The sequence below is a fragment of the Aspergillus costaricaensis genome (genome assembly GCF_003184835.1).
Source record: "Aspergillus costaricaensis CBS 115574 unplaced genomic scaffold BO79scaffold_3, whole genome shotgun sequence".
In the NCBI taxonomy this organism is placed as follows: Eukaryota; Fungi; Ascomycota; class Eurotiomycetes; order Eurotiales; family Aspergillaceae; genus Aspergillus; species Aspergillus costaricensis.
Window position 1 is genome coordinate 164,844 of NW_020291803.1, and position 13,174 is coordinate 178,017.

General features: G+C 50.2%; 2 protein-coding genes across 2 annotated transcripts; both read left to right on the top strand.

The window, feature by feature from the left end:
- Window positions 1-98: 98 nt before the first annotated feature.
- Window positions 99-3,128, top strand: BO79DRAFT_206784 (uncharacterized protein). Its single transcript, XM_025682042.1, has one exon. The coding sequence runs from the start codon at window positions 431-433 to the stop codon at window positions 2,945-2,947; it is 2,517 nt and encodes an 838-aa protein (XP_025543794.1). The 5' UTR covers window positions 99-430; the 3' UTR covers window positions 2,948-3,128.
- A 4,721-nt stretch (window positions 3,129-7,849) lies between these two features.
- Window positions 7,850-11,681, top strand: BO79DRAFT_42004 (KH domain protein). The gene is made up of 7 exons (XM_025689228.1): window positions 7,850-8,666; window positions 8,740-9,021; window positions 9,073-9,534; window positions 9,590-9,914; window positions 9,962-10,326; window positions 10,372-10,569; window positions 10,616-11,681. Exons 1-7 carry the CDS (start codon window positions 8,139-8,141, stop codon window positions 11,474-11,476), a joined length of 3,021 nt encoding a protein of 1,006 aa, XP_025543795.1. The 5' UTR covers window positions 7,850-8,138; the 3' UTR covers window positions 11,477-11,681.
- The last annotated feature ends 1,493 nt before the right edge of the window (window positions 11,682-13,174 follow it).

Genomic DNA, 13,174 nt, shown 5'->3' on the forward strand with positions numbered 1-13,174 from the left:
GCTGGGAAGTGACTAAGAAAGAAACTAGCGGTGCGCGCGGTGCCTTTGCAAGCTGGCCGCCTCGACGAAGCTGGCCTCGCCTTTTCTCCTCTGCAAACCGCCCCCGTCCACGTACTTCCCGCACCTCCATCCATCATCCATCCACCGCCATCACCGTCCTTCCCTCCCATTCCCTTCCCTTTCCTTCCCTCTCGCTCACCCTCCCTCATACTCAATATTATCCACTCCTCACTCTTGGCCACCCATTCTAGTCTCCCTCAGCCAAGTCAAGTGAGGCAGTGAATTGCATTAAAGTGCTACAGCCGAAAGAAAAGCTGATGCAGGAAACTGATTCGGTCTACTGGTGTCTGGTGTGACAAAACAGCTCTTCTCGGAGCAACTTAAGTTTTTTTTTTGTCGGTCCTCCGGGTATTATTTCTTATTTTAGACCATGGCAACAGCCCAGATCTCGCCGGCCTCAGGTAGTAATATACCTACCAGGCTGCCTGCAAGTGAAGAGATGCAGGAGTATGAAAAGATTTTGAAAATAAGTGACGATATCTTTTCTGGAACTCACCTTAGATTGAAGGTTCCCCAGCAGTTCGTGCGCAAGCCCGCCTCTCGAGGCCCCCCTGTCTCGACTCCCACCCAGGTAAAATCGGGTGACCAACTCAAGTCTCCCCCGAAACCCCAGCTTCCTCCGTCCGCTCCGTTGGCTCAGAGGCCGGCGACATCGCAGGCTCCCAGCGCCGGAAGTGCTCCTTCCGGCGCGACCGGGCCGTCGCGTTTAGTCCCTAAGCCTGCCTCGGAGATTGATCCCATATTTTTGACCAAGTCAGATGATCTAGTCAGAGCTGAGATACAACTACAGCGGCAGCGGGTGGAGAGAGTGCTGCGGGAACAGTTGGAACAGAAAAGGCAGGATTCGAGGCAGAAGGCCTCTCTCCAAGACACAAAACCAGACTTTGACGTTTCTGATGTGCTAGTGAAGGCCTTTGAGATGGTCAAACCGTCTCCGTCCGTGGATGCACCTGGTGCTGGAGAGCCCGGTGACTCTTTTGACGAGAACTCGTTCTACTCCAGTAGAGCCCCTGACTCTCCCCAGCAGGGCGAGCCGCAGAGGCAGTCTCCAGCTCCCCAGTCTAATTCGGAGGAGCTGGCTACTGAAGCTCCAGCAGAGAACTTTTCAGATGAGTTGCAACGGCTTGAAGCCCTCAACAGAACTGGATCGGATCAGGATGTGCAAGATACTTACCCCGTGGCAGACCACCTAGTACCCTATGATCAGAGGCAGCCGCATCATGCTGAGGTGGACGTCGCCGTCCGCAAATTTCCCGAACCCGACCAGCCGACCGACGCGTATGAAGAACCAGAGTATTCACCACCGGCCCCCGGGGTAGCGCCTATGGAGAGGGACGATAATTATGGGTCTCAACGGGGTTATGCGAACGGGACAAAACGACGAGCACCGGAAGATCGAGTGCCCGAGCGGCATCGTCGGTCTCGGAGATCACTCTCGCGGGGAGGCGATGTAAGAATTGTGCGAAACCACATAACCTCGCCTGCTGCTCCGCAGCCGTCCAGAGTCTCCCCCTTAGCCATCGCCAAGGTGCCCTCGGTCCATCAACTAAAAGACTCGCGTCCGGATTACGGTCCAGAGCGCCATGCTAGCCCTGAGGTTCCTGCTCAGCCATTGACGTCTAGGAAACGTAGGAGGTTGCAGGATGACAGAGGTCGTCCATCGTATACTAGAGCGCCAGCAGCGGCCCATGTCGAAGAAGCATTCATCAAGGAAGAGCCCGTCTCACCTCCGCCATTCACAGACACTCAACACGCTTACCGGACCCGCCAGCCACAGGAAAGACCAGTGTACATTGACATTGCTTCCCCGCGCTACACTCCAGTATTAGAACGGAGAGAACCACAGATTAGGGAACCGGCATATGAGTACGAGGTGTACGAGCCCCATGCTGAGCCTGGAATTCAGCGCACCCTTTCGAGACTTAGTGCTCGCCGGCCAGTCCGGGACGATCAAGACTTGCGCAGAGTTGCCAGCTTGCATCAGGCTCGGCAACCCGAGTATGCTCGTGAATATGTTGACCAAGCCAGTCCCCAGTCGGTGCGGGCCGGGTCTTATGCTATTGTTGAGCGTCCACCACCTGAGAGAATTCGATACTATGATGAGCTGGCGCAGCCACCTCCTACGAGACGCTATATTCCGGCTGGCGAATCGCCCAACTCACCACGATATCATGATGCTTACTATGAAGAGGAACCTGCAGCACGGGTGATGGCACCTCCACCGCGTCGGATAGTGGTTGACGAGCATGGCAATCAGTACTATGAGACGTTGCCTGCTCCAAGACTGCAGGCTATGCCTCCGCCCTCTACTCGACTACCCAGAAGTGACGTCTACGACGACCGTACACCACTGCGCCCGGCAAGCGTGCGAGCGGCGTCTGTTCTTGAGGATCCGTATGGCGGTCGGCGATACGTGCAGGACATGCCACCTCCTCCAACTGCCTACCGACGAGTCACCGACTACGCTCGTCCGGCTCCCAGCGAACGGCGACCGTACACTGGGGCTTTGGATGAACGAGAGCCGTTTCCCCGTAGTGCCAGCGTGCAAGTGACGGAATACGGGACTCGCCGCCCCCCTTACCTGGACGAGGCCGAGCTTCCCCGGGAGCGGATCGTCCGGATGCCGAGTGTGCGCCCGCCCACTAGTCGGTACGAGGAGCCGCCGATGATCCAGCGGGTGGAGAGCGTGCGCCCGAGCGGTCGAGACGTGAGCGTCTACATGGATGATGCTGCTGCTCGGCAGCCGAGAGAATACATTGAGCGGCCTGTATACGTTGCTACGCGCCCTGTGCGGGACGAGCGCTACTACGAGGGCAGTAACCCAGCGGAGAGGGTCATTCTTGACGGGGGAAGGGACGTAGTCCACCGAGTACCTCAACGCTACTGAGGAACGACGTATCATACTATAATGACCACGTGGACATGGAGATGATGGCCCACAATGATTGATTGATTGATTGTATTTGGTGCATTCGCCCCGGGATATATCAATTGCCTTTGATTGATTTGAATTCTGTTGTATCTAAAAAGCGTTTTGTATTTGGATGTGTCGAGCATCCTGTACCATAGTATAGCAGCACATCACTATGAGGGGGGGAGAGAGGGGGGAAGAATAAGAAAGGCATGAATAGCCGCATGATCTCTTGCATCAGAAATACCACTACAAATCGTTTAGAAATCGGGTGTCAAGTGACATGATTGATTCCACAACACAATGGCTTCATCATCGCAAGACGGCTGTTGACAGGTTCCGAGGGAGGTATAAAATACAAGATCATCAACCTACCGTGGCCATTACACTGGTAGATTATCGGTATTCAAATTGGAAGATAGCAAGCAGACAAGCCACCCGAGAATAGAACAGATAAGTGAGACAAGGGGCACTAGGTTAGGTGTATAGTAACCTCCTTACTCCTTGGGTAGATAGGGAAACAGACATGCCTCCGCCGGTCATGTTAGGGAATCTCCTCACGGACGGGAAGAACATAGAAAAACAGATTTGATTCATTAAGTTATTCATTCGAACAATATCAAGTTGTGTATTGATCATTGTTGGAAGAAGATTTGATATGGTATGACTGCCGTGTGTGGACATGGCAGTCAGTAGTTGACTTGGTTAGTTAGTTTGAATGGGGAAAGGGGGGTTCATCTAATGTAGTGGATTCCTCAGCGGCATTTATATGTTTGGATAAGTACTAGTAGGTAGTTTGGTGACTGACCTATTCGAGAAAATTCTGCAGGCAGCAAAGAATAGATTAGTTAAGTGGAAACTATGTATTAACTAAGAGGTTACTAAAGTAGTTGCCAGTTTTAAGGTAGTAGTTTCGTTTAGTTAAGAGTTAAGGGATCGATCGGTAGTCGTATCTAGTCTATACTGTGAAAGGTAAGTGCCTGACAGTCTTCATATCAGTTCTTCGTTAGACTAGAGTACGCAGTAGTAACAGCACGGAGATATATACAGTAAATGGACAAGGGTTTAAAGTAGTAGTAGTTTTGGCGCTTGTTTTGTTTTTGTTAGTCTATTTGGTGTTTTAACGGTCACTGCTGCTATTATTTATCCTGATGTTGGCTATAGCTGATTATGTGTAATTGGGTATGTAATGTTACCTACCAGCTACATAGTCACTTACTCATCTAAGCATGTAAATAGTTATAGAATGAACAGCACACACCACTAGTAGCATCTATTCTCAGAGCATACATACATACCCCAAAGTACTTACATGCAATGTCAATATGTAAAGTAACTTACAAAGTACTAAACATGTAAAGCAAGTAACTTCTTACCATGAAATGATGGTGATATCCAGACCCACATCCCATGTCGCCGATAGATGACGTCGACGAAATATATCTCTCTTCGATCGTTGGCTGATCTTACTCACTTTCACATCACCTTCACCTTACTTGATCATCACTACAAGATTATTTTCAATTAAATCATCGCTAATCTTCCTTCATGTTGAGATAGATATAGTGTAGATTGTTATGCCATTATTGTGGTGGGTTGTGGGCTGTGGGCTGTGGGTTATGGTGAAGTGGTTACATCAGTGATCAACAGTGGGTAGGTTGCTGCAGGCAGTGTTTAGAACAGGACAGGACAGAGAGGATTTTGTATCCTTACGTCCGGTATCTGTCTGTCTTTTTGTCTTGCTTGGGTCTTTCTTATTGGCATCATAGATACTTACTGTAGGTACTTGTGTAAATAGTAACTGAGGGATGGATAATACTAAATACTGTCTACGTTATCATCGAATCCATATATTGTAGTATTATATATCCCAGAGCTCATTACAAAGTGATCAAGCAATTCAAGACAACCCGTAATACAATTGTATAACCCAAACTTTAACATCAACGTTGATCATCCCCAATTCCTCCGACACACCCACACATACGCACACACGGAGCGATGGAAGAGTGTCTGTTGGTCCACGGATCCAGAATTTCCCTACCATTGGGTGTCCCCGGGTAGGCTAGATACTAGATAGATACTTACCTTAGATAGTGATAAAAGGTGAAAGTAGAATGAATCGTGATCACCAAGTTTGACTGTGACACAGGGAATTCCCCCTTGCCATGGATGAAATCGATCGATGGGATACTTAGTACTACTCAGTCCCGGGCGGAGAAAATAAAAAAGAAAAAGAGGGAAAAGGTCCAAGTCATGATACACGGTGACGCAAGGCGGGTTTATCACTTGTCTCAGGATTTCGGGGTCTTACTTGATTCGTTTCACTTGTGTCTGTCTGTCTGTTCTGTTTATCAGACTTAACTGGTTAGTCAAGTTTGGGGTCTGTGTTGGGTGGCTGTTGTTCGGTTTGTCAGGTTGGGTAGGTTGGCACATGACTAGTTACTTACTTACTACTATCTATCTATCGCTATATCTATTTTCATCCCTACTGTATACGTATATCTGTCTTAGTTTTCTCGTATATGTTATAGCTTAGCTGGGTAGGTAGTAGAATTCCATCCGTCTCCATAGCACCCATCAAGGTATAAGGTATCCCAGCCGGACCTGACTGGAATGGTATGGATAGACAGACAGCCAGACAAGGACGACGCCAGTGGCAAATGGGGAGCCAGCCAGCCAGCCAGCCAACCGGGCCACACCCCCTCTCTCTCCCTCGATTCCCAGGCATCCATCTACTTACTATCTTCTTCCTGCCCTCCCGAGTTCCCCGGGGGAGGAAAAAAAAAAGAGTGACGATGTACCTTACCTGGTGGAACAATACCCTTTCAAAATAGTCACAACCAATGATGATGAGTGGATGGGCATGGCGCGCTGGCTGCTTTGCCCCGGTACCTACAGGTGTCAAGCTGTGGATGGCAAACAACTTGCTTTCCTGGAGCTTCCGAGCTGGTGTGAGTGAGTGTGTGTCCGACACAAACCGGGGATCAATGATTGATTGATGAAGTGCAGATGCAGATGCAGATGCAGCGGCAGTTGCATTGATGTGTGTAGTAATTGTGTAGCTACGTAAGTTATCTCCTTGGGGAGGCTATTATTGAGCCTGAGGCATGAGTACTGTGTATCTAAATACAGTAAGACGAATACAGCGTGATGACAACACACACGTGATCTACAAGACGGGACCGGGATTTCTCGCTTGCAGACCCGAAACGGGCAAGCCGGGTGGAGCCGTGCAGGGACGACTAGGATGAACGCAATCGAGGTTGAGGGAGTGGAATATTCTCCCCCCCCCCCCCCCCTCCCTCATCCCTCCCTTCCTCCATCTGCTAGTAGGGGCTGTGTTTGGAAGAATTAGAGAGGTAATTAAAGGAATGGATAACTTTATATATATCATTTTCATAAAGTATCTGATTGACTCGAGGTGAAAGTGAGAGAGAGTTTCTGGTGCCAGAATTGAGTTTACTTTTTCCCCATGGTGATGACGAGAAATGGACGACAGGTCCAGTAGTAAAGTAGTCAAGAGAGTTTCCGAGTGGAATTCCAAGGCCAGTCAGTCAGGTCACCTCAGATACTCTAGACTAGTGCTACCAAAAGTATGTTGGCGGGTGTGGATGATGAAAGGAGTCATTCTTTTCTGGAAATGTTGATTGGAGGGGGGGAGGAGGGACGGACCCTAAGGAGGAGGTTCGAGATTCAGGCGATAAACCCGGCCTACAAACTAACTAACTAACTAACCTAACTACTTTGTGGTTAACTAACTAAATCGCGTAAGCTGGGAAAATCATAAGAATAGTTAGTTAGCAAGTGATCAGAGCGAGGGGAGAGGGAGAGAGTTGTGGCACTGGCAGCAGCAGCAGCAGCAGCAGGAATGGCCACACCAGGTTTCGAGTGGTACTTTGGCCCAGACGATGCAAACATTGGGCCTAGACACTGGGCTGAGTACCCGCCCTTCCCGCCTGAGGATTCGAAGGGGAGTGATGACCATCATCATCATGGGGATTGAACGATGAGAAGAAGAAGATGAGAAGAATTATGGGAGGAATAGATAGAAATTTGATCTCTATAGTAATTATTAAAATAGTGCTCAACTGGATCTAAATAGGTGAAGAATATGAACAGAATTCATGTGTAACTTGATTTTCCCCCCAACGGTATGTCAGTATAGGCTGGTAACTTAACTTGTAGTAGCTCCTCGAGGTCGAGTCCCTTTGAAATCGGTGCCTGGGGAAAAAAGAGAGAGAGAGAAAGAAAAGAAGGTGTGAAGAAAAGGGAAATTCCCACTTCTGACTCTTGACTCTTGACTACTTACTGACTTGTTGCTCAGCTCTTTGGCTGCTCTTCTGCTGCTCTTCTCTCCGCCCCTCCAAAAGTCAGTCATCATCCATCCACACCAAAGCAGCTGAAAAGAGGCGCTGACTGGCTCTGTTGCTTGCCTGAATTCGGCCAGAGGAATTCCATCCATTCCCTTTCCATCATCTCTTTCTTGCTCTTTCCCTTCCTTTTCCCTCTCTTCCTTCTCTTCTCCTCCTCCCCTCCCTCCCCCAAATCCAGTCTAAAGCTTTTTGCTGCTGGTGCTGCCAACTGACCCAACGCCGTTTTGTTGATCCATCATCCCATTCTCGTTTTCCCCTTCCACTTCCTCTTCCTCTTCCTTTTTTTTTTTTGCCTTGGATTTATTTCCTTCTTCCCTTATATTTTTTTTTTCTCTTTTTCCTTTTTCCTTCCTTAGTCCTGCCTTTTTTTCTTTCCCACTTCCGCGTCCTCCCCCTCCCTCTTCATTTCCTTCCAATCTGCTTTCTTTCTTCTTCATCTGTGCACCTCCCCCTCCCTTCTTGCTTGATACCCGTTTTGGTTGTTAGAACCTGAATTGTGATTCATCCTTTTCCCTCCCATTCCGATTCCACCCCCCCCCGTCGGTGGCCAGTCACCCTCCACCAACGGCCACTTTCTCCTCTCCATCTGCGCGCCCACTTCCTGTCGGGAACGGCGACTGCAGCCCTCGACTGTCACCTTTTCTCTCTCCAATCCCGTCCGTCTACTCTCATCCTCCGCTTCTTCCTCCCCCTCCTCGCCCAACCGTTCGCCATTCCCTCCCCTCCGGTCCTCCACACCCTTCTCTCCCCTCGACTTGTTCAAGGGGTTAGAGACTCGACCTCCCCTTGTCATGCACAAGATCTCCAATTTCACGGGCCAAGCCCGTCATGGCTGGGAGCGTATGACGCCCACTTTTGGCATGTCTCGACCGCATACCGACATGACTTCTCACTCCCTCCGTCGACCGCATGGCGCGCCGCCCATGACTCCTCCGACTGGAATCGACCCGACCGTCAATCTCTCGTTTAACGTGCCCTTCTCCTCGACTCTTGCCGGCCCCGACGTCGACGATGTCCTGCATGCGAGCCCCGGCGCCCTTCAACGCTGGACCTTCCCCGAGGGCACTCCCGAAGGCACCCCCGTCCACCAGCTTCCCGTTCACGCGAGTAATGTCGACGCCCTGCGGAGATTGTGTCGACAAATCACCGAAAGCAGTAACGGGAGGGTCGAGGCGGCTGTGACCTCGTCGGAGCCCAAGACTGTCCCTTCGCTACAACGGCGCCCTCAGGGTTTGGCGACCAACGTCTGCATCACGGGTGATGGAGAGACGGTGCGGAAGATGCGAGCCAGGGTGTTGAACGAGACCCCCATTTTGTTGGTATGTTGATATCTCGACTTTTCATACTCTGGTGCCTGGGATCCGTTTCATCCGCTAACGGGTTATGCTATAGCGATGTGCGACCGTGGACGTGGACATGCACCTGATCCTGGATGGAACCACCAAGAATATCCGAGCGAGCGTCTTGGAGCATTTGGATACGCTGGCGGCCTATACGGGCACGGACATCTTCCTTCTGAGCCCCAAAATCCGCGACACGGATAGTGCGGTGGTGTCTTCTTATGGATACGCCTCGGACAATGGGCTGGATCAACGCTTCCGGGTGTCCATCTACGGCGATATGGAGAGCGCTGAGCATGCCAAGACCAGGGTCTTGATTATGATCGATCAGATTGTGGGTTCTTTCTTCCGACCGATCAACGTCCGGCGAACTAACTGTTACTAGCTCAAACGTCACGTGGACGCCGTGAAGCTGGAGCTGACCATGCACACCTTGGTCTGCGGCCGTACTCGCAAGAACATCAAGCTGATCGAGGCTGCCACTGGCACGGCCATTTACTTCCCGCCGCCGTTCCCGCGCATCTTCGGCTACACGCCGCCGGGTGCTCACCGTCGCAGCGAGAACGAGGTCTACATCACCGGTGATACGCAGGAGCAGATTGCACGTGCGAAGCAAAAGCTTCAAGAACTTGTGATGGGCGTGAAGATCTACGTCAAGGATGTCATTGTCAACTCGAACAAGATCGACAACATCCTGCTCGACCGTTTGGACAAGGTCCGCAAGGTGATGGAGATGAACGGCTCCTACGTCCTCTTTCCTCAGCTCGGTACGCAGCGGGGTCTGGTTCGTATTCAGGGCACCGAAGTGTTGCACGTCGAGCGCACCGTGCGGGAGATCATGGCTTTGGTATGTTGCACTGCACTTCATTCCAAACGGCTTCGTGTCTGACTAACGTTTGCAGGCTGGTCAATTCTACAGCGCGTCGTGGTGGATCATCATGCCGGACCCGTCGCAAGGGGGTTTCCGGGCGCCGTCTCCCGCAGACGTCCGCACCATGCTCTCTGACATCTGCAGCAACTCGGGCGCTGAAGTTAGCTTTGACAACCTGACGTTCACCATCAATGGCTCGGATGACGCGGTCAAGGCGGCGATGATGGTGATCAACCAGATCCCGTTTGTGCAGCGCAGCCAGTACCAGATGCGCGTGAAGATTGAACTCGCCAACGAGCACAAGGAATTCGTCAGCGGCAAGAAGAACGGCAAGATCAACAAGATTATGGGCCAGAGTGAGTTTACCGTAATCGCCACATGAGCCACGTACTAACATATGCAGGCAACGTGCAAATCATCTTTGATGGTTTCAACGAGTACAACTTCTACATTGACGTGTGTGGAAACCAGTACGAGTCTACCAAGAATGGCTTGGATCTTGTTGAACAGGAAATGCCGGCGTCGATTTCGTTCCACGTGCCAGACCAGTACCACAAGCGTATCATCGGCATTGGCGGTCAGCACATTCAGCGCATCATGAAGAAATACTCGGTGTTTGTCAAGTTCTCCAACGCCATGGACCGTGGCGGCATGGGCAAAGAGGAGGACGACATCAAGGTTGACAATGTCATTTGCCGGACCCCTGCGCGTAATGCCCAGAGCCTGGATCTGGTCAAGCAGGAGATCATGGACATGGTCGAGAAAGTCGTAAGTTCGCCATTCCCGGGTTGAGTTTCGTTGCTAATTGGATAGGACGCCGAGTATGTCTCTGAACGTGTCGTCATCAACCGGTTGTATCACCGTGAACTACTCGCGCGCATCTCTGAAATCGATGAGCTCGAGAAGAAGTGGAACTGCAAGATCGAGTTCCCTAGTACCGAACTTGCCAGTGACGTCGTGACTATTTCCGGACCCGAGTACCAGGTCCCACAGGCCGTTGACGCCCTACTGGTAAGTAAACTGCTCATGATGGAATCATCAGTTCTAACCTTGGCAGGGAATGGTTCCGGAGAGCCACGAGCTACTCTTCCAGAGCTCTGCCGAGCTGCGCGAGTATTTCAAGTCGACCGAGTTCCACGACGACGTGTGTGCCAAGCTCAAGGACCAATACGAGGTCGATACCACCGTCGATACTAGTTCGGACCCTCCGGCCTCGGCTTCGGAGAGTGGCTCTTCTTCTCCCGTCTTCGGGCCGGAAGACCGGGTTGTGCTCGGATATACTCGCAACAATGCCGGCGGACTCAAGGATGCCATTGACTTCCTGATCTCTCGGTTGGTCGCTCACGGCCTCGACGCGACTACGGTCAAGGGAGCTATTCCTCGTCCCAAGTCGGACTCTTTCGAGGAGTCTCTCCCCTTCTTCGACTCCAAGTTGCTGCAGCATGCGCCCGCTCCCATTGTCACCGACTCCCCCACTCGCCCCAGTTTCTCGGATGAGACCAGCGAGCGCGGGTCTATCTTCGAGAGACTGCGGAAGCCCGGCAGCATCTCTTCCTTTTCTTCGTTCATTGGCCGCAAGAATCACTCGGCCTCTCCCGGATCCTTCTTCAAGCATGCGTCCAGTAACGCCTCGAAGGCGTCACTGGTCTCCATGGAGTCTCGAGACAGTGGCTACCGCAACCCATGGAATGATTCTGGCGTGAACCTTGCCGAGGACGACGTGCCTGTCCTCGGAAGTTCTCACAGCCACAGCAGCAGCAATGGCTGGCCCGCGCGCTTTGACACCAAATTTCCATTCGGTACCGCGCCAGGGGACATGACCCCCAAGCATGACCCGCGCGCTTCTTTTGACAGTGGTCGTCCTAGTACTTCCAATTCTACTTCTGGATACCCGGCCCCCATCGGGCCACCGCGTTAAAATCAATGTCAATTTGCAGCAGTATACCCCAAGAGACTTCTGTTTTTTCATCATTTAGTTTCTGTTTTTCGTTTTGATTTGTTGTCAGCGATTCGTGTTTCGGATTTATTTTGATACCACAGAGTGCAAGTCAAATAAGACGTCAGGAAGTGAAAGAAAAGATGCAAAAAAAGCAATAGAGGGAAGAAGAATACGAGAAAGGCATTAGCGTTGTGATCCTTTCCTTCCCTGCCATATTCTCCCCTCTACCCCTGGTTTTCATTCTTGCGAGATGTTCGTTGTGATCTTTTTGTGTGCTTGGTCGTTTTCAGCCGGGGTGTGTAGGTGCCAAATGAGTGTGCCCTTGGGAAGGTTTTATTGAGATACCAAACCGTGGAAGATGGGAAATTTTGCGTTCATACATTCCAGATATGATACCAAGTGAAACGATGGTGTACGAAGGTGTTTTTCTTGCTACAGATGTCGGTTTTGAAGTGATCATTGCAATCGCATATTTGCCTTTTGCCTGGGATGGATACTTCCCAACCAACCCATTTAGGTTCTGCCCTGTTTCGTTTTGGTCATGCTTTTTGCGCCTTTATTATATACCTCTATGCGTACGATATCCAAGATCTATAGCGCGTAGTCATGAATGGGGTTGATGTCTCGTTGCAATGTGCTTATAGGTAACGTAGATGTAGATTGATAGACTACTCACAAGTCACAACATTGGAATTTGCGTGCATCAGCATTTGCCGGCCAAGTCTTACAGGGAATTTCAAACGACGTCTTTCCAGAGCAAACAAGGAACCCTATGCCACTTCATTGAATACTCCAACATCTATACCATCATATACCATATAGTATCATCTCCTTCACTCGAATACTACTACATTCAACCAAATCCTTTTCACCATCCTCATTCCATTATATTCGCTATAGCTACTCACTCACTCGCCATCATTACCTGAGATGACCGTTTCCCTGTACTATAAAAATCCTCTTCCTGCCAGCCAGCCAGCCGCCATCTTTTCTATTTTCTCTTCGATCCATGTCTATACCCCAATATCTATCCAAATTCCCATTATGAAGAATAATCTACAGCGAACATAGTGAAGTTCCTGTACCTAGTACATCAGTACACAATCTACATTTCAATATATGAATGTTCCATGCAAAGCCAAGATAATATCTATACTACCTATGTTACTAAAGATACTACTAATCAAGCATACATTGAACTTGCTCACCGTGCAATACACACACCTGCACAGCAAGAATGAACCCCTATCAGACGTCTGTCCAAACATGCGACAGCAAGCAACGGGAACATGATATTTCTCATGACAACGATGTCAAAAGAGCACGAAACTGCATGGTCTGTGGAAATGGCCTCCACATGGATAGGATTGCATTTGAAGTCATACGGGGACTACCTTGCAATGGAAAAAGGAGAAAAGGGGCGCCCAGAACCCAATCTGTCCGATCTGTACAAGTCTTTCCTGGTTATCAAAGGGAGATGTGTTGAATGGATCCTACGGGGTTTTAGCATATACTATCGAAGATATTATCATCGAAAGCGATCAATATCACGGAGGTATGTGGCCGTTTAGTATATCTTATTATACTATCTTAAGATGGTTGGAAGATTTGGTATCGGGTCACGTCATCAGAATGGCTAGAGCCGGGTCTAGATGAGAATGCCCTGAAAATTATCTT

Coding starts and splice junctions, on each gene's coding strand:
- BO79DRAFT_206784 (XM_025682042.1), top strand. CDS start 431: ATGGCAACAGCCCAGATCTCGCCGGCCTCAGGTAGTAATATACCTACC.
- BO79DRAFT_42004 (XM_025689228.1), top strand. CDS start 8,139: ATGCACAAGATCTCCAATTTCACGGGCCAAGCCCGTCATGGCTGGGAG. Junction 9,022..9,072: donor TGATTATGATCGATCAGATT/GTGGGTTCTTTC, acceptor AACTGTTACTAG/CTCAAACGTCACGTGGACGC. Junction 10,327..10,371: donor TGGACATGGTCGAGAAAGTC/GTAAGTTCGCCA, acceptor CTAATTGGATAG/GACGCCGAGTATGTCTCTGA.